The sequence below is a fragment of the Adiantum capillus-veneris genome, chromosome 4, assembly GCF_014529385.1.
Source record: "Adiantum capillus-veneris isolate H3 chromosome 4, ASM1452938v2, whole genome shotgun sequence".
In the NCBI taxonomy this organism is placed as follows: Eukaryota; Viridiplantae; Streptophyta; class Polypodiopsida; order Polypodiales; family Pteridaceae; genus Adiantum; species Adiantum capillus-veneris.
The window spans coordinates 2,690,518-2,718,235 of NC_140934.1; the positions used below are offsets into that span (position 1 = coordinate 2,690,518).

General features: G+C 44.9%; 1 protein-coding gene across 7 annotated transcripts in view; it reads left to right on the top strand.

Annotated features, from left to right (window-relative positions):
- LOC147458624 (dihydroneopterin aldolase 1-like) overlaps window positions 1–16,444 on the top strand; it is a 41,893-nt gene extending 25,449 nt beyond the window's left edge. The window contains exons 2-5 of one of the 7 annotated variants that reach the window (XR_015187765.1): window positions 2,914–3,104; window positions 13,818–13,892; window positions 14,018–14,206; window positions 14,364–15,838. Coding sequence is in view for 2 of the 7 variants with exons in the window: in XM_086510090.1 (XP_086366216.1) it covers window positions 2,914–3,104; window positions 15,923–16,115 (384 nt within the window). In the remaining 5 variants the exon portion in view is untranslated. Of the gene's footprint in view, window positions 1–2,913; window positions 3,105–13,817; window positions 13,893–14,017; window positions 14,207–14,363; window positions 15,839–15,922 lie in introns of those variants that run through there. The other 6 variants (XR_015187764.1, XR_015187766.1, XR_015187762.1 and 3 more) reach the window with 6 other exon arrangements.
- Window positions 16,445–27,718: the final 11,274 nt, after the last annotated feature.

A 27,718-nucleotide genomic window follows, 5' to 3' on the forward strand; every position in this document is an offset into this window, starting at 1 on the left:
GGTGCTGAGAGAGAGAGAGAGAGAGAGAGAGAGAGAGAGAGAGAGAGAGAGAGAGGAATACGACACCAGACGATTCTCAAACCCTCCTCCAAGGGCCCCCCTCTCTATGGCGAGAAAGGTCTATGCTATTGATTGCACAAATCTGGTACAATGGTCTTGATGCAATGGACTTGCCGACGATGTTGACGACGACGAGGACGGGCTGAAATCTGAAAACGCTAGGGCTGAAAAGCTGAAATCTGCAATCTTCTGACTTTCTGCTGAATACTGACACTGTGTCGGCGAGGACGGCGACGACGACGACGACGACGACTCGACGACGATGCGTTGGAAACGTAGATGCTGAAATCTGCGGACAGCGGGCTGAATCTGAAAATGTTGGCTGATCTGACGGTACGACGAGGATCTGCTGCGGGTAGGTGAGATCTGCGGGGCTAATGGCTGAATCTGCAGTGTTTAAGTGCTGAAAACTGAAAATGCTGATGTGCTGGGGCTGGTCTGACGCCGGAATCTGCAAATGCTAGGCTGATCTATAGCAAAAACGCTAGGGAATCTCCTCTATTGGCTGGAAATGCTAGGCCTCCTGTCGGTCTTGCTGAGAAGGTGCACTGCAAGTTGCTGGAACTTCTTCTGCCTCTTCTGCCAGAAAGTGCTAGCGCTAAGTTTCTTATATAGTGACTTAGCAAATTTTCCCTACTCACTTTTCCAACAAAGTCACTTATTAAATAATAAGTGAAAAATGAGTAAATAGGAAAAATGGGTTCTATGCATTGTAAAATGCTCATGATGGGTACTGAATGTCGTGCTGATGATCATGTTGTGTGCAACCAGAGGATATGCAACTACTCTAAGTGCTTGGACATGCACGGCTTGGTCACAGGCTCACAAAGGTGCAACAACACTTCCTAAGCTGACCTGAACCCTAGACCTGAAGTAGCTTGTCCACATGCACATAGTTAGAGAAATGGACCCAACTTCTCTTCCGTTCCTATCCAATTATATTGTATAATTTATCTTTTGTAAATTTCCTTTTGAGAAGTTTAATTTATATATTTTAGTATTTTCTTTATTTTGTTGTGTGTGTGTTTGTGTGTGTGTGTTTGTGGGTGTGTGTGTGTGTGTAGAGAGAGAGAGAGAGAGAGAGAGAGAGGAGAGAGAGAGAGAGAGAGAGAGAGAGAGAGAGAGAGAGCGCTAGCTAGGGCATCCTGCTACGTAGCGATGTTGCCTGCATGTGCCGCGACCTCGTCTTCCCCACCTTCTTTGCTGTGCAAACTTGTCTGTTGGCTGGCGCACCCACTCTAGATCTAGCTAGCCCATAGCCCCTGCCCCTCTACTGCGAGTGTGTTTACCTTGTGTGTTGCTCTCTGCAGAAACCAGCCTCGCAATGTCATTTACTTTGTAGTGCTACAGGGCCTAGGTCCGCACCTGCCTCCCTCCTCTCCTGTGATGAACTTTGTCTCACCCTCGGCTCATACTCATAAAGATTCTCAGCCTCCCTGTCTGACTCCTGTGGTGCCGCCTCACCTCCATCAAGATGGAGCCTGTCGAGACCATTGTTTCCGCCTGGAGAAGATTGCTTGCTCAACCTATCCTCCCACACTAGTTCTCCTCCTCTTGGTGCTACAGACACCTTGGCAGTTGTTCAGGCGTTTCTCCCTATGTTGATCTTGCTGATTTGTTGGTGCCCTCCATGTCTTGGGCTTGGTTTCTTTCTGCTCTTTTCTTGCTTTTCCCTTTCCATGTTTTGCTTGTTTCTGATCTGTCCTCGCTTTTGTGTATGTGTGTGTGTGTGTGTGTGTATGTGCACGGGTTTCTGTGTGGTGTGTTTACCTCATGGCTTGCTTTTTGGTGCGTGTGTGCATGCAAGTGTATGTGCGCGAAATCTTGTCCTTACAGTCTGTTTTACCTGCTTTTTCGTTTGTGTTGCTTTTGTTTTTGTTTATTTTCCTTCTCTTTTAGTTGGGGTTTTGTTGTTTTGGTTTAGGTTGTTTGTTGTGGCTAGTTGGTTGCTAGTTTGTTAAGTGGTTGGCTCACTTCTGTGCTCTCTACTTGCTCTACCAAGCTTCTTTAGCAGGTTTCCGCCTGGTTGCGCTCTTCAAAGCCTCCTACACTGTCTTCTTGGAGTTCCCTCCCCAGCTTTGGTCTTCAGGAGCCACCTTCAGCAGTGGGCTGCTCTCTATTCTGGATGACAACTCCTTGCTTGTTTTGGTACAACGCTTTCTTCCCCACCTCATGCCATCCTCCTGCAGTTCCTTGATGATGTCAGTGGTCTCTTCCCCCTCATCTTTTTCATCAAATGCTCTATCCCTTCTGTTCATCCATTGCCCCTTGCTGTCAGATTTTATGAGTTGGTGGGCATCTGTCCGACGCTGAGCTCTTGCAATTGCTCTCTGTCATCTTTCGTTGTTGGTGGCTTCTGGCAGTTCAGGTTCTTGATCTTCAATTGCTGATTGGGCTTTTGGTGGAAGTGCCTATCTTTCAGAGATTGTTGTCATCTTCTCTTCAATTAGCTTGCTGTGGCACTTTTTATTCTTTTAAGAGAGGGTTTTAACCCTGGAATTCTGTTTTTACTGTTTGGCTATGTGCCCAGTTGTATCTAGTTTTCCAGTTTTTTGTTTGATGCCTGCCTGCTATGTAAACAATGATGTACTTGCCCTGGGAATAGGCACCATTTGGGCGTTTTGGGGGACTTTCAAGCATTAGAATCAGCCTCTTTTCTTGAAAACACACACACACACACACACCACACACACACACACACACAGAGAGAGAGAGAGAGAGGAGAGAGAGAGAGAGAGAGAGAGAGAGAGAGAGAGAGAGAGAGAGAGAGAGATTGATTTTGTGATTTTTTTTCATGTTTTGAGTAATTACAAGTTAGTGAATGTTTCTTGATTTTTTCCCTTGTTTTTTAAGCCAAGGTTCAAGCCCTTTGGAGACAGGATTGTATTGAGGGGCTTAAGGTTTCTTGGTGTACATGGGGTCAATGATGATGAAAAGAAAGCTGTTCAACCTTTCATCGTAGATGTGGATGCGTGGTTGAATACGGAGAAGGCTGGTGAAACAGACAATTTAAATGATACAGTTAGTTACACAGATTTGCACAGGTAACTCCTACTAGCAACTCTCTCTCTCTCTCTCTCTCTCTCTCTCTCTCTCTCTCTCTCTCTCGTAGAACATAGCTGACATTCTATTACTTGAACGCCCTTGGAGTGTTCAAAATGGTGCCGACCCTAAGGGGAAGTAAAAACTGTTATAAGATTGACCATATGCAAGTACAAGGGCCAAAGGCCAAGACCATAAAAATTGACAATACTATAGCCACACTAGGGGAGGAAACCCCTCCTAATGAGGGTAGAACGTGCCCTAGCAACTACTTGTGGGAGGAGGAAAGAAGGAGAGGGTACCCACCAAAACCCTATGAAAAACAGGCACTTCCAAGCTACTATGAAGAGGAGAACCACCCAAGGAAAGTATGGGGCGTGAGTGAAGAAGCCTAAGACAACCTCAAAGATGCGTTGAGAAGCAACCATTGCACAGGAGGGTGAAGGATGGGTGGGAAGAGGTTGAAGAGGATACCAAAACTGTTGCACTAAAGGTGCCCATCAAGCACCACTGTCAAAATACCACACGTGTGAATCTGCAGCAACTGACATGCATGCATCATGGACAGAAGGATCATAAGTGCACTCTGCACTAAAAGCCCATTCTGCATCAACACCAGCATCACCATCTCCTTTCACGGAAGACTCAACAATAGCTGCATTTGTAGTGGAACCAACCTCTTTCTTCTTAGCCTCTTTTGCCTTCAACTTAGGACACTGCTTGATCAAGTGATCATTAGCTTTGCAATAATGGCAACGCATCTTCTTGTTGCCCTTTTTCACCAGAAGTCCCATACGAATTGCTGCCAGCAGAAGCATTAGGAACATATGATTTACCGCTTGTAGAAGAACCATGAGAAGTGACTACATTGTTGTTACCACCTTTTCTTTGAGCATCAATAAAGGTGTGTTCAACTGCACGCTGTCTAGTCTTATTTTTTCTGGAAAATGACTCTTGCAACAACAATGTGCATAATGCATCAAACTTGACAACTTCGTGATTTCCTTGGGTCATAAGTCTCTAAGTACTAGCAAAAGTGTGGTAAGAATCTGGCAAAGCATCAAGAACCGTCTGTAGAAGGGAACTGTCTGATTGACTTTGCCTGCAGAAATAAGTTACTCATTGTTATCCTTGACACCAGCAAGGAAAGTGTCCATATCATCTTCCTCATGCATAATCTTCGACTCCAGCTCTTTACGTAGCAATGCAATTTGTGCCTCATTGCGACTTGCATAAAGACCAACAAGAATATTCCAAGCCTGTTTTGTAGATTTCGCTGAACAAATGTAAGGAGTAATAGTGTGCTTCACAGACAACGCAATCAATGCATGAGCTTGCGCATCTTTTAGATCCCAACGAGCTTGCTCAACCGTAGGCAAAACAGGTCTGACAGCACCAATCATGCCACCAAAACCTGCAACATCCCTAACATCGCCTACATCCTCAGAACTAGGACATACATCAATGCCATGCACAATATTCCAGACACCGTTTGACACAAGGACATGTTGCATCATATAAGCCTACATAGGGTAATTGTCCCCATCTCACCAGCAAACACCTCGAACACATCTGTGTTGTTGTCAGCCATGGCAAATGCTGCACCTGATGTGAAAACTGCTCGAAAAGAGGAGAAACGAAGCGGGAACAACACGTGCTATATAGCACAAACCGTGGAAGACTATAAGGGACCTGCTATGCAGAAAACGGCAATGACAGAATTTCTACACAAAATGAAGAAATAGCCTGCGCAGTACTGCCTGTAGTGGAAACGGAGGCCAAAATGAGCCCAATTGAAAATTTTGAGTAGACCAAGCTCTACGTGCCTACCCAAAATATTTGTCGACCTGTTGGCGCTCACCAAAGCGCACAAAAATCGGAGAAAGTGAGTAGGCGTATGCTCGAGCTGCTGACAACTAAGCCCGGGAGGACGCAACCTGCTCTGATACCAATTGTTGGAATTAGGGTTGCAGGAAAACACACAGCTTGGGGAAGATGAAGGAATCTCTAGGCCCACAACAGAGAGTGTATTACTTAGTGTGCAATGGAAAGATAAGTTAGCCCTAGAGTGATGGGCGTATATACAATGCACGGGGGAAAAAACCTCCTAGTGAGGGAAAAAATGCCCCGACGGTCCCAAGTATGTTCACACACATCACTACCATATGTGTATGGTAACACTCCTTTGGCTCCCTGTCCTCTAGCACGTCACTCTTGAAAGGCCTCAACAGACTCACATGGAAAACATTGTGAGTCTTCCAAGTATTTGGCAACCTCAGTTTGAAGGACTCATCATTGATCTTTGCCCGAAATTTCGAAGGGCCCATAGTATCGCATACTTAGCTTTAAGAAAAGCCTCTCTTTACCCTTTCTCTTTCTAAGGCATTCCTTCTCAAATCAAAGAAGCATCCAATCATTCTTCTCCAGCTGTAGGTTGTGTCGATGCTTGTGTGCTGCCTTCTTAGGCCGTGCTTGAGACTTTTGCAAAGCTTTCTTATTTCACCTTGGCAAAAGTAGTCTCCAGATCTTGTATGAAACGAGCCTCAAAAATCTTGTCCTTGGTGCACAAAATAGGTGAAACCTTTTTGCCACCCTAGACAATCTCAAATGGTGCGAAATGTGAACAATGTTTTAGAGGTATAACGCTTCAGTAAGTTAAAAACCATCGAGTTGGTGATCTCTGGCTATCCATTGGTCTCTTGATGAAATGAGAAAGAGAATTTGAGCACAATATGCCCACATTCTCACACATTGCTATCCAAAACGAACTTGTAAATTGGGGGTCTCTATGGGCACGAGAGACGTAGGCATCCCATGCAATTGAAAGATGTGCGAGACGAATAGATTTGCCTAATGATCGGCCTTCAATGTCTTCATTTGTACAAAATGAGCCTGTTAGCTGAATCTATCCACAATAGTCCAAATACCATCATGCTCACTTTGAGTCTTGGGAAGATAAATAATAAAGTCAATTGCTATACTCTCCCATGGTCGATCTGAATTGGTAAAGACTCTAGGAGTCTTGTCACTTCGGGCTTGTCATACTTTTTTTTCCTCGAGAAAAAGATCCTTTTATTAATTAATGAAACTGTCCATAGGGCTACAACCACCTCTTCTAGAGAGGGCTACAACAATCATAAGGGGGAGACTCCCAATGAAAAAACAACATATGCACAATGAGGCTAAATCAAGAGATTGGAGGAGGGAAAAGCCACACAGGTGGACGGTAGTGCCATCTGATCACACCCTGGACCATGGCAAAGAAAGGCCCAGGGCGCCAGAGTCGAAGGAAAGCCTCTCTACGCTCCAGCATGTGGATGGAGCTGCCCTGGAGTCTCTCGAACTATCCTCTGAGAGTATGGACCAGCTCTAGCCAAAGATCTCGAACAGTCTCTGCTGGTAGTACAGGGCGAGCCTCAAAGATGCGAAAGCAGCGGGCCCGCCAAATGAACCAGAGTGTCAGGCCACAGATGAGATCCCAACACTCCTCTCTCTCACTGCACTACTCATGTGGAGTAAGCTCTGTAGCAAGCTGGGGTGTAGGTCGACCCCCCGGCATCACTATCATCCTGCTGGTGGAGGACAGCTCAAACTGAAGCGTCGGGCCCGTGAGAGTGGACCAAGCAGCTGCCCCCCAAGTGTACTGCCGTGCCGTGGAAAGATCTTGCATCAGCCGAAGGACACGAAGCCAAACCTGATGTGCCAATGGACAATCCCAAAGACAATGGCGCTGACTCTCCACAGGATGGTCACAAGGTGCGCATGCTGCCGAGAGACCACTATGTACAAGCCAGCTCCCAACTGCTGTAGCCTGATGTGCAACCAACCACTGGAACAAAGTGACTCGCCGCGGCTGTCTGGAGTCCCACAACCTCGCCCAAAAAGCTGATAAAAACTCAGTTGTGAGACCCTCCTCCTGTCAATGAGGTGCTGCAGAAGGACGAGCCTCTCTCCGTGCTGCCAGTATGTGACGTCCTAGACGAACAGTGTATTGAAAGAAAGGGACACCTGGGTGGTCGGCTGAGGAGAAAGGGTCCCTCCAAAACCACTCCCTAGGATCCCGCTGCACTCGTGTGAGTGGACAACACTCCCAAGCCCACAATCTCAAGTGGCCAACAGTCTTAAGAGCTACTGGGTCAAGATCTATGACATAAGTCCTCCCACAGATGCTTACAACACGGATCGTGTGAAAACAACACTCTGCCACCTGTGAGGCCTCTATTGAAACATGGTGTAAACGACCCACACCGTGTAGCTCGAAAAACAGGGAGGGGATAGTCTCCGAGCAAGCCCGAACTGCGATGAGAACCTCCAGTTGTGTGAAGGCTCCCATCCATCTGGGCGCTGCTGACTCGAGAGGCGCGAGCCACTCAGCTGGTACTGCCTCTGTGATGTCCTGACACATGCTCTGCACCCCTCTCATGCCCTGAAGCTGGATGCTCTGAAGCTCCTCTGACAAGACTGAAAACTGCAGCCAGTCACCTAAAGTGCATGTTGGACCCTCTGCCATGGGACCCCAAGAAACATGAGGCCTACTACCAACCAAGTGGCCTCTCTGAGTGCTAACCATGGGGTTCCAAACCAGGGGCTATCTCAGGCGCTCCTTCGTGCAAGTAGACTGATGCTACTCTAGGCCTCTTTGCAGCTGCTCCCAGGAACGGAGTAGACTCACAACAAAAACGGTCCTCCAATCTCCTGCTTAGGCCAACTCTGCGCATCTCTGTGAAAATCCATTTGGCCGAAGGTCGCCAGGGGCCTCCAGCCGGAGGCACTCTAGCACTAAGCCGTTGAAGCAAAAACTCCTTCCAGGGTTCCTCCCTTGGAAGTAATCCTCTGACAACAAACTTCCCAACAAGGGATCTACTCTGCTGTGCTGGGTCTATGATTCCCATCTCTCCTTGAGAACAAGGAAGAGTGATGACCTACCAGGCCACTTTGGCCCGGGCTATCTGGGTGTCACGTCCTGACCAATGGAAGTTCCTGATCAGCCTCTCGACCTGGTTGATGCATGAACTCTAAAAGATCCAACAAGAAGTGATGTACCACATAGTAGCCAACAACACTTGGTTGGCCACTACAACTCTGCCAACCAAAGAAAGTCGTGCGGAGCTCCAATGTAACAACTTTCTCTTTATGGATAGGAGGGGAGCAATTTGCTGCTCCGGAGACAAGTCCAAGCCAATGACAGCCCCAAGTACCGAAGTGCAGTCCCTGAGGGAATCCATGTGAAACCCTCACCTGGTAGCCAATCAAGCGTAGGAGCACTACCAACCGAGAAAGCCACTGTCTTTCTCTAGTTGATCAATGCGCCTGATGCACAACAAAAGGTCTCAAGAGCTTGCTCACACCTGTAAAGGTTGGCCTCTTGGCCCTCCAAGTACAAGGTTGAGTCGTCAGCAAACTCAACATCTAGTAGCTCATCTAGCCACGTAGACCAACGTGCTGTGAAACCAAAAACCCGCTCATTGCCTCAGCATAGAACGAAAAGAGGAAGGGGGCAAGAGGGCAGCCTTGTCTGACCGAATGTGTGAGCATGAAACGATCTCCTCTACCACCTGACAAAAGTACCTAACTGTGTGGCCATCTGTAGAGAGCTGACACACCTATGATCCAGGCATCTGAGAAGCCCATCTTGCGTAGAGTGCCCTCCAAAAAATCCCAGCCAACTCTATCGTAGGCCTTCTCAAAATCGAGAAGAAGTATCACCAGATCCTCACCACGGAGGCGCGCGAGGGCAGACGCCTCCCAAAAAGTAAAGATGTTGTCAAAGATACTACGCTCCTTGACAAAACGTGTCTGTGTTGCATGTATGATGCTCTCTAGAAGTGGCCGAATCCTCAAACTCAGAGCCTTGACAAGAATTTTGTAGGCTAAGTTGAGGATGGTGATGGGTCGCCATTGTCGAATCTCATCCAAGGAGCCACCCTCCTTGGGAATGAGGTAGAGCATGCCCTCACTCATGTTGTCAGACATCTCTCCTGTGTGTATGATGTACTAAAAGCGCTGCAGAGATCTGAGCCAAGCACGTCCCAGTACTCTAAGAAAAAGCTAGGAGTAAGACCATCCTCACCTGGACAGCTACCACGGGGAAGTGCTCTGAGGGCCGCGTGGAGCTCTTTTAATTGTAGAGGTAGCTCAAGACTCCGGCGCATCTCCTCAGTCACAAGACAAGGCATGTGTGCCCACACCTCTCTACATGCATCCTGACACTCTGACTGAGGCTCTGTTGACAGCAGGTCACGGTAAAAGTCTGTGGCAACAACACACATATCCTTTGGCTCTGAAGCAACTAACCTGTCAGGCCTCCTCAACTGGCTGACCTTGGCATGCGTCTGCCGGGGCCCCACTGTCTCAAAGAAAGCCCCTGTCACTCTGTCACCCACTTGGGTCCACTGAGATGCCTGACGATGAAAAGCAAACTCCTAGCGCCTCTCCTCTGTGTTGGCAAGCTCCTGGCGAGCCTGTTGTAACTTCTCCTCCAACCAAGGACTGTCTGGATGTTGCTCCTGCATCCTCTGCAGGGAAGCAACACCTCGTCGGAGACGCTGCTACTCCTCTCTCGTTGTAGCCAGGCGGGCCGTAGATTCCTGGAGAAATAGCCGACTAAGCTGAGCAAGTCCAGAGGCCACTCTGTCAGCAGGAGAGTCCTGCAAGTCTAATCCCTTTGTCCAAAGAGTCACCACTCGCTCTCTGAGCGCATAGTCCAGCAAGACCCTCTCAGGGTTGCGAAGCATCGTGCTCCCCCTCCTCTGTCTATTTGTCACTGTGAGGATCACTGGTGCATGGTCCAAAAAAGAAGTCCTAGGCAGAATGCAAACTGACCCACCCAAGTAACAGAAGTGGTCACTAGTGTAGAAGCGATCTATCTGACTCCTCTCACTCTACGGTCCAAACGAGAGAAGGCCAAGCTGTCAGGTGGCCTCACAAAGCTAGAATGCTGCCACATATCTGAAACCTGTAGAGTCATACATAACCTCTCCCAAGCTGCCAATTCGACTCCATGCACAATAGTATGGCTACCTTCAATCCTTTCCGAGGGGTCCTCCAACTTGTTGAAGGCACCACAGTGCACCATTGCTCTGCCTACGGCAGAGACTCTACAATGTGAGCTAAAAACTCGCTCGCCACATTGGGCGCGTAGATGTTTAGGAAGCCCATGAGGCAACCCTGAACCTGCATAGTAATCCACTGAACCCTACCTGGCACAATAATCCCTCTGTCCTCTATGATGTGCTGCAAAGAGTCCGCAATAGTCATACATACGCCGCCCTGGATGCCTCCAGGTCCAAATGCAGCTAACCAAAACGTCTCATAGCAACCACGCAAAATCTGACCACACCGTCGAATGCGTCTCTCACAAAGATGATCCTCCTGTAGCAGAAGAATGTCAATCTCACCACCCACAATGCATCTCTGAAGCTCCTGACGCAGCCGACCCCTCTGAAGCTGAATTGGGGCCCTCTTAATTCCTGCACATTCCATGAGATGATCCTCATGGAGTCAGTGAGAGAAAACAGATGTTGCCGCCATAGCATTCCTGACGCAGCCGACCCCTCTGAAGCTGAAACTAGGGCCCTCTTAATTCGTGCACATTCCATGAGATGATCCTCATGGAGTCAGTGAGAGAAAACAGATGCTGCCGCAGCAGCCAACCTCGCTATCTTTGAGGCCGGTTTGGATGGGGAGTAATCCGCATCCAAACGACCTCTAGACAAGCGCAAGAAAAGTGACTGTCCCGCCCAAGCCCAAACCGAGCGTGCAGCCCGAAGGGCTACATCCTCTGTCCAAGAATCCTCATGCACAAATACATAACAAGGAGGGCACCGAGTGTCAACAAACAAATGCACCACAATTTGCCTGCAACCTGTTGCATCCGGAGGCGTCACGCTGAACTTGGCAAGAGGCCAAAGTGTCTGCACCAGATCTGTCACCCCTAAGTCCCCTGTGTCGGGTGAGAACTCAGTAGCTTGAATCTGGAGCCAGTCAAGGACTCTGTGCTGGGTCCACTCTGTGAGATCCCTACCACACAACGGAAAGGAGAAACCCACTGCTGTGTCCAGAGCCTCAATGCCTCTAGCTGCAAGAAAGAGGACGTGGACTCGAAAGCTAGCCTCCTCCAGGTCAGGAGAAGAGTCACCTAGAAATCGAGTGAAGTTGTAGTCGAAGAGGTCCCAACGTCTGCGAATGTCGAAGCTAGTCAAACCTCTAGGGACTGCTGCAAAGGGAGAAGTCTGCACCACAAAAGGCAGCCTCAGGTGGGGCTGTCCCTCTCGAGCCACACGGCTCATAGCGAAAGCACTACCAAGAGAACGCTTCGCGGCAGAAGCATGTCGAGTACCCCGCGTCTTAGGAGGAGTGGAGGAGGGGTCGGGAGATGAGGCTGTGGGCCCCATCGGCGAGAGAGGAGGGGCGGGAGGCGAAGGTGGAGGTGGAGGAGGGGGAGGAGGCGGAGGAGGCGGAGCGGCAGCGTCTGAGGAAGCGGTGGTGGAGGAACTGAAGTGGACGGGGCCTCCTCAGAACGGTTCCCAATCGGAACCCAGTGCTGCTGAGCTGCAGAAGGTCGGCCACTAGGGGGAGCAGTGGGGCGAGCCTGTCCCTGTCGAGACGGCAACCAGGCATCTATTGCCAATCGTCAACTGTCTGATCACTGGTCTTTGTCGAGGTACCAGCCTGTGCGTCCTGTGTATCCGACTGCTTGGCTTGCTCAGCCTTGGGAGGCTGCGCATGCACTGTGGGTTGAGGTCTCCTGCAAGGACAGGCCGTTGCCAAATGGCCCATCTGCCTGCAAATGAAACATTGGTCCGGGAGACCCGAATACTCCACACTTTGTTTGATCCATCCCCCACTCACCCGAGGTAGCAATACCACCTTGGGGAGGGAGAGTGTGTCTCGAACAAGAACCGGCACAGTAGGTAAACCTGCGGCCTTGGCCACATGTGAAGCTGCAGTGCGCGGAGACTCCAGAACTGTCCCGAACATGGAACCAATCCTGGGGAGAAGAGGGAGGTACTCTCGCCTCAGGCCTGGGAAACAGACCGAAATCGGCAAGTTTGCCTCCTCCTCGAGCACATCTGTAGTAGGGTCAAAACCATGATGCCATCGTCGGAAGTAAGCTCAAGCTGCTCGGATGCCGAGCGGGCTCATTGAAATCACCTTGGCCGTCATATCTGTAGACTCGAACTCTACCTGGTAGTACCCTCTCCCGAGGATGTGGACATCGGTGATCTTGCCCACATCGGAGAGAAAACGGGCCTGTAGTAAATCCCGAACCTCGCCCCGACTGGGCCGAGTGCCAATGATCTTACAAATAACCGAAGTGGCTTGCAAGCGCTCCACTTCTGCCATCAAGCTCACTTGCTCTTCTGGCGAAGAGCAAGTCGAAGGGTCGGCTCCGCGGTGTCGGGCGAGGGGGCTTTTGTGGAGTCCCTCTGAGGTGGAGCAGAAGCCGCCATCCTGTGTTTGTTAATGAATCGAGAAGGGCGTTGGTGACGAGGCGCTCACAAGGAAGCTGAAAATACAGCCTGTCTGCGAGCTGAGAGCGTGACTCGGAGGGAGGGGGGATAAGGCGGGGCAAATGGAGCGGGGGAAGGGGGCGTGCACAAGGGGGAAAGGGAGGGGGAAGGGGAGGATGAGGCAGGCAAGGGGCAGCGCGCAGCAGGCAGCGCGCAACGGGCAGCGGGCGAGGCGAGGGAGGGCAGGGAGAGGCTGCGTGAAGGGGAGAAGGGGGGCTGGGCGACGGCCATGGCGGGCAGCGAGCAGCGAACCGTCTATTCCGCCTGAGGCAAGTTAATCGGGCATGTCATACTTCACTTTTTGACATATCAAACAAGTACGCACAAACTCATCTACATCCTTCTTGAGTTGTGGCCAATAGAAGTATCTCTCAACGCCCTCAAGTGTCACCTCCATGTGTCACACACAACACGATCCTTCGTATAAAAAACCCTTCATTGAGAGAATAGCCTGACAGCGTCTCCCCACTCTGTTCTCTACCAAAAATTGCACAAAAAATCCGGGTCCATAGCATACAGTTCCTGCATTGCGTCAAAATCCTGATGATGCACGGAAGTGACAATGGATATCTGTGGCTTGTGAGACAATACATCTATCACTATATATTATGTGAAACATGACGGGCACCATGTGCGAATGGAAAAGAACAGACTGAACAACTTTAAGGACTTCAAATAACACTGAACTGAAAGAGATGCACGACACACGAGACGCGGAGTGGCGGAGTTCCACCCCAAGAGAGCAATGGCCCCAAACCTTGGTGCCCCTTTCGTTATTTCTTTATATTTCTTCAACATGGTACAACTGCCATGGCTCTGCTCTGCAGCTTCCGTGGGTAGACTCCAAGAGCGAGAGCCCATGGGTCATATCTAAAGGTCCTTGGCCTCTAAAAGCAGTTTACGTGAAAAGCTTCGAGCTCTAACAGAATTTGGTCCCCAAAGCTGCCAGCGCGTTTCATGAAAATCTGTATAGCTGCCATGTCATTAGCGTAAAACGCGGGCGTCCGTACATTGCCATGTCATCAGCAATTTAAGCAAGAGAATTTGTGTGTGAAGTTCCTGCTTTATTTTAATGTCTTTAGGTCACTTGGGCCCCACCGGACGGGGTCCCGTAAGTTGGTGGGAACTCCTCTTTAAAAATAGGCCACTTGACAAGACTTTGCAAGTTGGTAAAACTTCTTCTGCTTCTTCTGCCGATTCTAGGCTTTAGGCCCCTCGACTGGGATCTGCAATTTGGCTCCGTTCTTCAGTGGCTTGACACGTCAGCAGCTTGTGACAGTGAGTGGAAATGAAATGACAAGATATTCTCCCATCTCATATGCTTCTCTCTTTGAAAGCTTATTCTGGAACAAGAAGTATCATAAAATCTGATTATCTGTGTACATTGTAAAATCTGCGCCTAGGTAGCGCTTTAGCGGCGGCATGCAAGAGCAGCAGCTGACAAGGAGGCATCAGCAGGAGATCCAGGCCGTTGTGCGCAGCAAGCAAGGTGGCAACAGGCAGGTGCACGTGCGTGGCAGCATCCCCAAGGCTTGGTGAGCTGTGATATGGCAACGGGCTGCGAGGACCGAGCAGATAGCCAACATTGCACGGTCTCTCTCTCTCTCTCTCTCTCTCTCTCAGTAAAACATTTTATAAATAACTTAAACGTCTTTAGGGCACAATCCCCAAGATAAGGCATACAATTGTTGGTATATCAGAGGGGGTGAAACAAAATATAACTAAATACATCCAGTTGTTGTTTTTCAGCCTCTCAAATCTCCTAACATATACAATCTGATCAGATACAAGAGGCCAACAATTCTCTTCAAAGTTCATACTGTGTTGTGAGAATGGCAAGAGGAATCTCATCTGTTAGAGCTATCCATGGGGTAACAAACAGGGGGTAGATATGCCATCATGCCTTGTATGACATAGAGAAGGTATTGTTGCTGAAGAAGAGGGGACATGTGAAGAAGATTCCAACTGTGGCTGAGGCACCTCTGATTATCTTTCTGGTCTGTCTCTTCTTTTTTTACCCCCTCTTTTTCTAGCTCTTTTCACATCTGTTATGATCCTTCCAAAGTACCGGGATAGAGATCAAGTGAGGACGAGAGAGGAAAGATAACTTTGATGGTGAGGGTTGACATCCATTGTGATCTCAATCAAATCGGGCCTTACGCTCAACTAAAAGAACATGAAGACTCCTCCCACTCTGTAGAAGATGCAGCCAGAACTATATGAGGAGACCAGGCAACTTCACTGGAATTGCAAGACCCTCGCCCAGTCCAGATAGATCCAGGCGGTTCTCAGCAGATCTGCTGGCTTTGTGCTAGGAAATGAATTGCTTGGTCCAATGTCTCTAACTCCCGGCTCTCCCTAGGGGAGAGATTCACAATCCTGATATAAGGCTAGGCAACCAAAGAAGCCTTAAGATAGTCTCTGAGGTGCCCCGTCGACAGTGGTGTAACCAACCACCTTACAGATGAAACAGCAAGCCTTCATGAAGTCAGTAAATCATGGATTGCTCGAAGACTGTCTGAAGAAAGTTCATACTGAGAGCTGAATTGCCGCCGGCCAGACTCCATAAAGCTCTCTATGCCCCACTACTGTCTCGAGCTGAACATTTGTCTTCTCAGCAGTAGATCATCAAAACTGAAACAATGAAAATGCATTTCTTTGAAACTCAAAAAAGGGATGCTCTATTAAGAAAATGTGCAGCTACATGCAAAATCACTAAGGTGATGAGGCAGAAAAGTCCCTTGCTCACAATCAAAAGAAGTCAAAGCACATCTCTGCATATCACCTCACATTGCTTACACATCATCTCAGTGGAACTGGGCCCAAACAGTGGTTGAATGGGTCTGCATGAGGGGCAGCGCGAACGCCCACGACTGCGGAGGACTACACAACATCAACAGAGGCTGCAGCAGAGGATCCCGGTCACTTTGGCTTGACATGCATGACACTTGGTCAGACTATTGACCATGGAGGAGATTGATGAGATCCGCCAGCGACCGATGTTGGATCTCCTGTGATCTAGTTATCCCAGCTAGCTGTTTTAGCGGCTTAGTCCACACTAAGCAGTCTAGGATTCCATAGTATTTTATTTTATTTTGTCATTTTGTCATCTTGTTACTCTGACTTTGTATCAGATCCACCACATTGTAACTATCTGGTCTCATGGGTCACTTTGGCCCTTTGAAGACGTTAATATAACATTTCATTTCATTTCATTTCATTTCTCTCTCTCTCTCTCTCTCTCTCTCTCTCTCTCTCTCTCTCTCTCTCTCTCTCTCTCTCTCTCATGTTTCCTCTTGATTTTCAAGGGCAATAAAAGTTGTTGTGGAGGGACCACATTTTGATCTTTTGGAGGCTTTGGCCAACTCTATAGCAACCACCATATTCCAAAGATTTCGAACCATCACGGATGTGCGGGTGCGTATTGGTAAGCCGAAAGTTGCAGCAAAGAAAGATGCAGATTATGTTGGTCTAGAAATTTTTCGTAGTGCACCTTCTTAAGCATGTGCGACATCACACATTTCTTTGTTTACCATGCGGCTCTTTTCTCACAATAAGCTATGCCAAGGATGGAGAGAAGGAAGCTTACTGAAAGCTCTAGGGCTTTGTGGCTCTTTTATAAGTTCAAAGTGTTTGAGAAAGTTGATGCTGAGGGAGCTTTTATAGGTGCTCACCTCATATGGCAGAATGTAATATGCTGAGCTAAAGATTCTTGAATTTTGTAGAGGGTTGGGTTTGTAATATTTGCAATTGTTGGCCTTACATGTTAGGGCTTGTGTGTTATATTTTTATCATGTCAAGAAATGAAACAACAAGTTTGGATTTGGTTGCATTGTCCTGTTGCAATGCGCAAGGTTTGCTCTCAATGAATAAAAAGTACCTTCTATTATATATAACCTCCGTGCGTAGTAGGGAGAGATGAATCGTGGAGGATTCTTCCATGTGCAATTTTTTATATTGTGAAGTGCATCCCTGGGAAGCTAAGTAATGGCGATGGATGAGGTTTTTCTATTTTTCTGACTAATGATTTATGATTATAACCTTGTTATTGCTACATATGAACCATTGCATAATTTCTAGTAGTATGCCTAAGCTTTATCGAGACTTCAAATTGTTGCATGTAATTAGAGATTGGATTTCTAGATTCTTCTCCACAATTGTGTCGTGGATTTGGAAGCACACTCAACATGATAGGTTGTATTCCTATAGTCCTCTCAATACTTGTCCAAAGTATGAAAGTAAACTGAGCATATTTATTATTTCCACTTTTAGAACTTATGCAGAAGGGTGGTAGCAATCTACCAATTTAAAGGAAGTTTTTGAGCAAAATTTCCTAATTCTAACGTACTATTTCCAGTGTCCTTTAGGTAAAAAGCGATTAGTATAGCATATTGGGTCTTTCAAGGTGGTGTCTTGTGTCCCCTGAGAATTTGAAATTGTACTAAGGAATTTTCAATTGCTAGCTTCAGAGGGATGCAGTATTGGATTTGTACAGATTAAATGAGGGAGCCGTATAGATAAGAGACAAAATAGTACTAATGATGAAGTCATCCATATTGCTGAGGGGTGCGGATGATGCTCACAATTACTAGAAGAGACAATGGCTTTCTAAACCGTTGATGAAGGATCATTATGTTGCTTCTCGGATTGTGTTTTTGTGGATCTAATAGAAATGAAGTGCCTAAGATAAGTTAAAAACAATAGTTTCAAGTTCAGTTTGTATGATGGTGAACAAAGAGTGGAGAATGGAGATCACGACAAGGAGAGAGACTCAACAGAGACCATATATTTGAATGTATAAAACAAACTCTCTCTATCAAAACTAAAGATGTACAAAGACTTCTGTAAAGCCAGCTATAAAGGCTTATGCAAGCACTGACCTACACCATCCAATCCCTAACCATTCAACCTTTGGTGCCTATTTTGAGAAGACCTAATACATGGAGGAGGTCTTATTGCTAACAATGTATAGTTGAAATCTTGTGAGTCCAAAGGGCACTTGTATCTTAATGTTACTTGATTATGTCCTTCACTTTTCTTAGGCACTAAAGCATAGGCCAAACAATCAAAGATTTGCAAGTGACCAGTTGGAGGCTTCTTGTCATGCCAAGTTTCATGTAGAGTGGTAGACTGCAAGGCTGTTTTAGGACGCTTGTTAAGTACATGTGAGCACACATGATAGTGTAGCCAAAACACGTGGATTTTGATCATACATATGCAATTCCATCAAGGATATCAGCAACACTGCTCAGTTGAGACATAAATGTCTTTGTAAATTGGTATATTTTCTCAATTAGTTCTTGTATTGATGTCTTCAAACAAAAAACTTGGTCCTATCTGTCGCCAGAACCAGATTGTATCTTATGTTATACAATGTCTAATCATCTTCTCTAAAACTATAAAATAGCCTTAGGAGCTATAAGAGTTGCAAATAGATTGCAAGAGCTATTTTTTGGTAAAAAAAGCATTAGGGAAAGCCTTAGAGGTGTCCTCATCTATTATCTTTGAAAGAAGATAACGTGCAAGAGGAGTATCTTTCATCAAGGTGGACTTGAAGGTTCCTATACTTTCTCTTTTTTTGGGATCCTACCAAGAACAAGTCAACAAGGAAACCAATAATTATCCTAAACAAAGAAAGCGCTTTACAAGGAAGGTATACAACTAGACTTTGCACACTCACACAGAAGCCAAGTGTGCATATCCTAAGCAAAGCTTACAAGAATACAAAAACTTGGGAGTAAAAGGCTACTCGATAAAGATAATGTATTGTTAGTTGTGAGACAAGTGCATGGACCTAAGATGTAGAAAGATAAAATTTTGCAATGGTTATTACAAGAATTTAGGTCTCTCATGAAGAAGTTTGGTTCCTTTCAAGTTCATCATATCTCATATCGAAAGAACAATGAAGCAAACAACCTAGCAAATGATCAATTTTGAAGGTGGTGGGAGCCATCAAGTTCAAAGAGCCCCTAGTAAATGTCAAACAAATTGAGAGAGTTTGAACACATAGACTAGCAAGGAAAGGTTTGAGTTAACAACTAATTGGAGCACATCTTTACCTCAAAATAAAAGATCTTGTGCTTAGAAAATTGCATTGGGTGATCATATGTCATAACAAAAGAACAAGGAAGCAAACAACATAGTATGATTAGTTTGAAGGTGGTGGGAGCCATCAAGTTCAAAGAGTCCCGAGTGAATACCTAGAACAATTTGAGAGAGTTTGAACACACAAGACTAGCGAGGAAAGATTTGAGCTAACAACTAATTGGAGCAAATCTTTACCACAATTCCCTTGGGTGAAATAGATAGAAAATATGTGCCATGTTATGATTACATTTCTGGGGTTTTATCAAGCCTAGTCTACAACACAATGTTCACTATTGTTGCGTGGCTTGTAAAACATACCCACAAGAGGTGATGGGAAGGTTTTGTATGGCCTTAGAGTCACATATATTCATGTTGCCCTTCTCAAAAATGGGTAATCAATGCTATAGGTCCATTATCTCATACATCAATGGGTGTACAATACATCCTTCGATCTATTAATATATCCATAGCATTTGCTCCACCCTTGGAACCCCCTTGGAGACCGTTGTGTGTGCAACATATGTATATAATTTTTTTAGGATACAAGATTTTACACATTGGGATGTGGCCATTGTATGCCATTGATAGACCCTGATAGTCCTCCTTTATAGACACTATGGCACCACAGAATACCTCCTCCCATAGAGATATCTAGACAATGGACCTTATCACTAGTCAATAGCTACGTGCCATGGAGGAGGTGCTCTCACACCAATCGCTTTTATAAAGATCTATCAAATTGCTACAAAGTAAGCACTAATTTTTATAGTTTTAGAGTATCCCCAATTATCTTTAGTGTATAAGGTAGCAAAATACATGATGTTGATTGAAAATAAGGGGAAATTTTAGACCCAAGATCCAAACTAGTTGCACAATTTTGTGCTAAGATTTTTGAGCATCACCCTTCACTTTACTTATGTGGTAAACTACCCTTGTGCAGGCTTTTTTCTTTCCTTCTGCATCAAGACTACACCAAGCTTAGATACACTCAAGATCAAATAAAGTGTTTCATCCCAATACAGAGGCATAATCACTGCAATGTTGATAGCTTCTCTTTGACATTCTCAAAAGCTTCTTGTTCATGATGTGTCTACATAAAGGCGTCTCTCTATGTAGCCTTTTGCAACAGATGCAGTAAGCCTACAAAAAGACATTGTGAAGTACTCAAGATTTGGACAAATTTCATAAGCTCCTTTTACTCTCAAGACTCTCTAGCATAAGCAAACTCTCTACTTTTGTTGGGTTTGGCAATATCTCATTCTCACTTATTTCATGAACGAGAAATGTCTTGCAATTTTATGCTCCAAAGGATTGCATTCAAACCCATCATCATCAATCCTCAAAAACTAGTTCAATCTTAAGCACACGTATTGTTCTATTCCAAGTAAGGCTCCAACACTTGTCTATCCAACTTTGAAAGCCCGTGTGAGCATTTATCATTCAAAGTAATCACCATGTAGCAAAACACCCCCATGGGGTGACAAAGCTGCTTCTTTTTCATCCTTCTTAGCTAAGTTAATTTGGAATCATCCACAAAAGCCATCACATATGTAAAACCTTATATGACCTACAACTGTGTCCAAAGTTTCATTTTAGAAAGGTGATGGATAGTGATGCCTCTTCCTTGTTACAATCAATGTCTCGTAATCTATACATATCGTTCATTTTTTCCCTCCTTTTGGAACTATGCCAAAATGAGAGACCCATTCCACATCATCCAAATGGTAGAGAAAACCTCCCTTTAAGGGATTGCTCACCTCCTCTCTATTAGCGGCTTTTGGACAGTCCCAAGCCTCCTTAACTTCTAGACAACATGTTGATACCTTCTTTGCTCCTCACCTTTATCCATCGCTTTCCTAGGATTTGTCTTGGATTTTTATTCCTTCAAAGTGCCCTCACTCTTTCATCATTGAGCTCTAGTTCTTTTATTGGCAAAAACATTACCGTCATCCATCATCCTCATGAACTGCCTCCAAACTACTCCCCATAGCGAATTGTGGTGGTAATTGAGCTTGATGTTGTCCTTGCTATTGTTCTTGGTCTTGCCCTTATAGTGGTGCCTCAAGTTTGTTTACGTGTACACTGATATCATCCTCTTATCTTTGATGTAGCTTGCTTCACGCTTTCCATGGACATATATTGTCTTCTCAAACTTTCCCATCAAATCTTAACATAGAAGAAGCCAATTTTCTTGCATTCTTGCCCTTTTTTATACGAAGGACCTACTGCTTGATGATCTTGATTAAGCAATGGGGTCTTGTGCTTTTGAGTAGAGACTTGTGGTTTAGGTTGACCCCCTAGGTGTAGGGAGACCTTGCTCCCTACCTTGGGTCTATTCACTAACTGAACCACACAGAAGAAGATCTTAACAATTGTGTGAGTAAATCAACGATCTATGTAAAAGCTGCATTCATGTGCATGAAATCATCTCTCATGTATGCACATTCATGTTGACAACACTTCGAAATATTGCATTTCTGCCAAACCATGATCAATGTAATCAACAGCATTGGTGGAGCAGACATATTGACATCATACATATGTGCATCATGCTTAAGGTGACCATCATTATGCTTGAACTTAAACTTGTGATTAAAGGAAGGGCGGCGATGCCTGTGCGTGTGTATGCGCCAGAAGGGGAAGAAGAAGAGGGAGAGAGCAATGGTTGGGGGGGAAAGCACACTCAGGAATCAAGTGTGTGTATCCTTTATCAGTAAATGAATGGGAAGTAGATGATTTTATTATAGGATGTTAGTCATGTTGGTCATGAAGGAGAGATGAATGGTTGGGAGAAAAAGCACACTAAGGAATCAAGTGTGTGAATCCTTTTTTAGTAGATGAATGGGAAGTAGATGAGTTAATTATAGGATGTTAGTCATGAGGGTGGGCACATGACTTTACCCCAACAATTTTCCACTTAAAGGCCAATGTGACTGTAACTAAAGCTAATATGTACAACTGTGAAATGCATAGCTTCACCCTTGTACCACTATATTCACCCTACACCCATTAACTTGATGCAATGTGCAAACCACTTCGTAGCCAGGCTCTTTGTAAGAGCATTTGCTAGGTTATCATCAGTGTGGACCTTGAGAAGCTAGACTTGGAGTGAAACACGGGATGTCTCGCGAAAGAAATGACTCTGACTATCACAAAGCAATGACTCTGACTATCACAATGCAACACTGGAACTTGTTGAACGTCTAAATCTCCCACTAAATATACCAACCATATAGATTCCTTGGTGCTAGCATCTAACGTTGCAACGTACTCAGCCTATGTAGTGGAAAAAGATATTCAATATTTGAGAGATGGGCCTGCCTATGCTCCAGAGAATGCATACCTTGATGTCCAAACCTGATCTCATCCGTTGTGGCTTGGGCATAAATAGCAGCCGTCCCAACTTGGCGGCAATGGATTTAACGTGATCATGTAGCTAGATCGGGAGACTTTTGAAGGTGACCCACATCGGAGACGAACGCATAATATCTTCATCAAGGCAAAACTCCGGGGTCCACTTCTTTTTATTGAATGTATGTGCTATATGATGTTTATGTGGCATGTGCACCTAGGTGGATAGAAGTCATGTGGTGAAGTTGTGCTATTTTTCCTAGAAAATCGTGATCATCTCTTTATAGTTTCAAAGTGATGGCTACAAACCAAGTCAAATAAAAGTGGTAAAAAAGAGCCCTCTTCAAACTTAAGACGAGCCAAAGAGGCCAAAAATTGAACTTTTTTGTTGAAAAATATTTATTTTCAAAATAGATGCTTGCACATGCAATTGCATACAAGATTGTATCGATCCAAAATGGGAAAAATTTAATGAAGTTAATGTTGTTTGGAACTATCATTGTGCATTTCATTTCATGAAATGGAAGTAGAACCCATGGTCACTCTAAGGCAGTGGTGGTGAAGCTTCTATAGTCTGATTGTGGAAGTCCGTTTGCCATCCCAATCTGTTCACTTGTCCTTACTTGACTTCAATAAGCTCAAGAATAGGGTGGGTAATAATTAAAGTTTTACACTTAAAAAGGCCAAAATATGTTGACTGTCAATTTCTCCACAAGCATGAATTGAGGAAGTGTTGCAAGAGCATCATTGGTTTGGGCTTGAGGGGGGTTTTTTGGTTTCATGCCCTGTTTGGTCTTACCCATGGGAAGCTACCCAGATAGAGACATATGCAGACCTCGTTCCCTTCTGCTCCATGCCCTTCCTACCAGGGCTAAGCTCTGCCCTCATCCACCATAGCCTTGTTCCCCAAGAGATTGGCTCATTATTGCAAACTTGATATTTCAAAACTTTGTAGGGTGGTTTGAGCCACTGATCCCCCTTGTTTACTCCCTCCTTGAGTAGGGTTGTTTGGCTACTGTCTCTTGAGAGATAGATAGATAGATAGATAGATAGAGAGAGAGAGAGAGAGAGAGAGAGAGAGAGAGAGAGAGAGAGAGAGAGAGAGAGAGAGAGAGAGAGAGAGAGAGAGAGAGAGAGAGAGTGCGAATCCAAACTAGAGAGTGAGATAGATGGGGTGTGTGGAGTTGATAAATGACTGTCAATACTCAAGGATTGTGAAAATGACTGTCGCAATTGAGAGTCCACATCATGGTTGGGAGAGGAATGTGTATAGGGAGAACTTATGGCTGAAAATGTGCGGAAAACAAGCTCTAACAGGATCAAATATGAGCACTCAAGTAGGGTGATACTTAGAGTCGTGAATTTATTGGAGGCATAAAGTGCATAGTCATTGAGACTCCTTACCGTTTCCCTAATTTACTATCTCACATTATAGAGAACACGAGCTAAGCCAAATGGAGGCGATAGTGGGGGTCACACTCAAGGGGATGGGCTTGAGCAAGAAAGGGTGGGCACGGTTTCTTGTTCGGAGAAGAAGATGATTTTGCAATTTGGGGCAACATATGTGGTGTGATGTATGAAGTGTGACCCTCTAAATTTCTCCAAAGTTGTAATACATTGGAGGTGTAAAAAAGCCTCATTCAATGTGGATTCTATCCAGGCATCATACAAAAAAGATCATGCATCCCAGCTTCCTAGCCACTTCTTGATGTCTTGCTTCCATCCTAAATTTAATATTTTGCTTTTGTGCATCTTTGGACTCTTTTACTTCCCCATGAAGTTCATGGAAGTCAATGTGAAGGGGTTTGCCACATCATAAGAATGTACTCCATAATTCTCTCCATACCCATAACCTCAATGGGAATTGATCTGGACTCAAGAAGTAAGAGCATGTTTTTTTTTTTGCTCAGGCAATTTGCTTTGTTTTTGTTCATACATATCAAGAATATCATTCCCTCTATGATTAAGAGCATTCAATTCTTTCATTACGTAATATTCGTTGTACTTTTCAATTAAATTGGATAGGGTCCTACTAGGTAGTGGGCTTTCAATTGTCTCTCTTTCTCTTATAGTATGTAGCATGCATTCACACTTTGCTTCATCTCTTTTTGCTTGAGGCTTTCTTAATATTTATTTGGCACACATACATTTCTACGAGGCTAACCTCGACCCTAAGTGATAGGGGAAGAGAGAAGGGATTGCTGGCTCTCCAATTATCAATGTGGCACTCGCTCGGGGAGTGCATATTTAAATATCCTATGTATCACATGCGATCGAAGGTTGATAATAAAAATCTCCTCTACACATTTACAGATTCCAGTAAAACAAGCCCTCTTTTTTCATAAATTATAGATTACAAAAAATTTGAATTAATAAGTCTCTCTTGCTAATGTAAATTTGTACATGATACACCTACAACTGTAGAAGGTGCACCCCTTGAGAACACAAGTGGATTAACTACCAAAAAGATAGCCCTTAAGTTGGGCAACAAGGGGGACCTGTTAAAATTATAGCATCTCAAGTGAATAGCCGAATGCGATCCTAGTATTTATCTTGTCTTTGGGTATTTATTTTACTTATTTGATAATATTTTAGTGGGGTACATAATGCCTCTAGGCTAGTATACAAGACGACCCCATCCCCCATTGAATTATCATCTATTTCATTGCCAAGTTGGTTGGTTCAATAGACTCTCCCCCCCTCTCTCTCTCTCTCTCTCTCTCTCTCTCTCTCTCTCTCTCTCTCTCTCTCTCTCTCTCTCTCTCTCTCTCTCTCTCTCTCTCTCTCTCTCTCTCGGCTCTATGATTCCGCATTGTTGACTTACACATGGTATCAAAGCAGATAGATCTTTGATCCCTTCAAAATTCGCACACGCTGAAGAAGAGCAGCTCGTGGAAAAGTAGGGCATCGGTGAATTGCCTCTAAAAGCGCTAGTGTTTATTCATCGGCTATGGAGAAGGTGACTTTGGGTATCGCCTATGGAATCCTGAAGATGGTAAAATCTTTAGAAGTAGGGATGCAATTTTCAATGAACAAAATATGTACAAAGTACTTGGAAAGAAAACAAATAAAAGAAACAGGTGATTTGAGTACATGGAGCTTGAGGACGGTGAAGACTCAAGAACTGTAAATGGTGACAACGTGCAACATCATCAACCAAATAAGGAGCCTCAACCTATTCCTCAAAGATCCACAAGAGCAAGTAGACCTCCAGAAAGGTTTGTTCCTTCCTTCAACCATCTCTTGATCTCAGATTCTGGAAAGCCAGAATAATACGAAGAAGCTATGCATCATGAATCCAAAGAAGAATGGATGAAGAGCATGCAAGTGGAGATGGACTCACTACATCGCAACCAAACATGGGAGTTGGTTGAGTTGCCTAAAGGCAAGCGGACACTTCAAAACAAATGGGTGTACAAGCTGAAGGAAGAAGAAGGTGGGAAGAAAAGGTACAAGTTTAGGCTTGTGGTAAAAGGGTTTTCTCAAAAGAAAGGTATTGACTTCAATGAAATATTTTCTCCTGTTGTAAAAATGAAATCAATTAGGCTTGTCTTAAGCCTTGTGGCTGCTCATGATTTAAATCTTGAGCAAATGGATGTAAATACGGCATTCCCTCACGGTGACTTAGAGGAGGAAATTTACATGCTTCAACCAAAGGGGTATGAAGTAAAAGGTAAGGAGAAAATGGTTTGCAGATTAAAGAAGAGATTGAATGGTTTAAAGCAAGAATCAAGACAATGGTACTTGAAGTTTGATTGATGGATGTTGGATCATGGATTCACAAGATGCAACTCGGATCACTGCATCTACACGAAGAATTTGGGAGATGGGAAGTTCATCATCCTAATGTTGTATGTTGATGACATGTTGATTGCAAGTGCTAACATACAGGACATCAAAGACCTAAAAGAGGACCTGTCAAAATATTTTTCAATGAAAGATTTAGGTGCTGCAAAGAGGATAATTGGTATGAAAATATCAAGGGATAGGACGAAGAAGACAATAAAGCTATCTCAAGAGGATTACATCAAGAAGGTACTAGAAAGGTTTACAATGCAAAATGCAAAAATGGTTTCTACACCTTTAGCTAGTCACTTTAAACTAACCAAGGATATGTGTCCAAAGACACAAGAGGAGATAGCCTATATGTCTAAGTTCCATATGATGCAGCGGTAGGTTCTCTAATGTATGCTATGGTTTGGACAAGGCCAGATATTGCGCATGCCGTGGGAGTTGTGTGTAGGTTCATGGACAACCCAGGTAAAGAGTATTGGCAAGCTGTGAAGTGGATACTTAGGTATCTAAAAGGGACAACAACAAATGCTTTGTATTTTGGAGGAGCTGATATTTTTCTTCAAGGGTATGCTGATGCAGATATGGTAGGTGACAAAGATACTCGAAGGAGCACTAGTGGCTATGTTTTCATGGTTGGAGGCACAACAGTAAGTTGGGCTTCAAAGATGCAGAAAGTGGTCTCACTTTCTACCACAAAAGCAGAGTATGTAGCAATGATGGAGGCAAGCAAAGAAATGCTGTGGCTTCACAGATTCTTAGGAGAGCTTGGATTCAAACAAGACAATTGTGTCTTGTACAGTGATAGCCGAAGTGCTATCCATCTTGTGAAGAACTCAGCCTTTCACTCAAGGACAAAGCACATTGAGGTAAGATATCACTTCATACACACTCTTTTGGAAGAGGGACAACTAAAGCTGGGAAAGGTGCATACAAGTGAAAATCTTGCAGACATGTTTACAAAGGTGGTCAACAAGGAGAAGTTGAGCTTTTTCTCATCTTCAATCGGCATTCAAGGATAAGAAGCTAGGATGGAAAGCAATCACAGGTTTGGTTTGGAGATCAGTCTCCAAACCAAACCTGTGATGGAGATTGTTAAGTATGGAGCCTGGGTTACCCCTTGTAATTTTTTGTGGTAAAAATGCACATTTGTAAAGCCCCCATTATGAGGAGAAGCCATCGTGCGTGAAGAAAAAATCACTCTCCAGAAACCAAAATTTTCACGCCCAGTCTTGATAGGTTGTGGCTTAGGCCCTCGAGGGAACATCTTTCAAGTTCCAACCTCTGGCCAAGTTTTCGTGGCTTGTTCCCACATTTGTCTTGTCTTGCAGCAAAGGTGAACCTATTTGAATACTCAACTATGGATAGTGCATTGCCAAATCCTTAGTTATTAGCTTTGGAATTTATTAAGGAGTATGAGAAGTTGGCTAGGCCATTACGCTTTCAAACCATGAAGGAAAATCCAGATTGCAAAGATCTCAACTCTTTTCTCGTGGAGGTGGAAGCTGTCTAGGTCTTCAAGGGCAAGGTTTGTGGTTCGATAAAGGGAAAATTCAAAGGCAAGCTTGACGAGGACGGTAAAGATAGTGTTTGCATTGGTGAGATAAGAAAAAGCGTTGTCTTGACTTCTCTAGCAGTGAAGGTGAACCAAGATCAACTCTTGGCTACAGAATGTTCTCAAATTGGCACCTAATTAGAGCCTCTACATGATTGAAGTTCTCAAGGGTGCCATCAATTTATTTGGCTTGGTAATGTAAATCCAAAGGAAAATGCAAGAGCTCGCAAGAGGACAAAGGCAAGACAATTCAACAAGGATAGCAAAGTTGGCGATTTCACCTAGGAAAGCAATAAGGCACACCACAATGCCCTCGGCT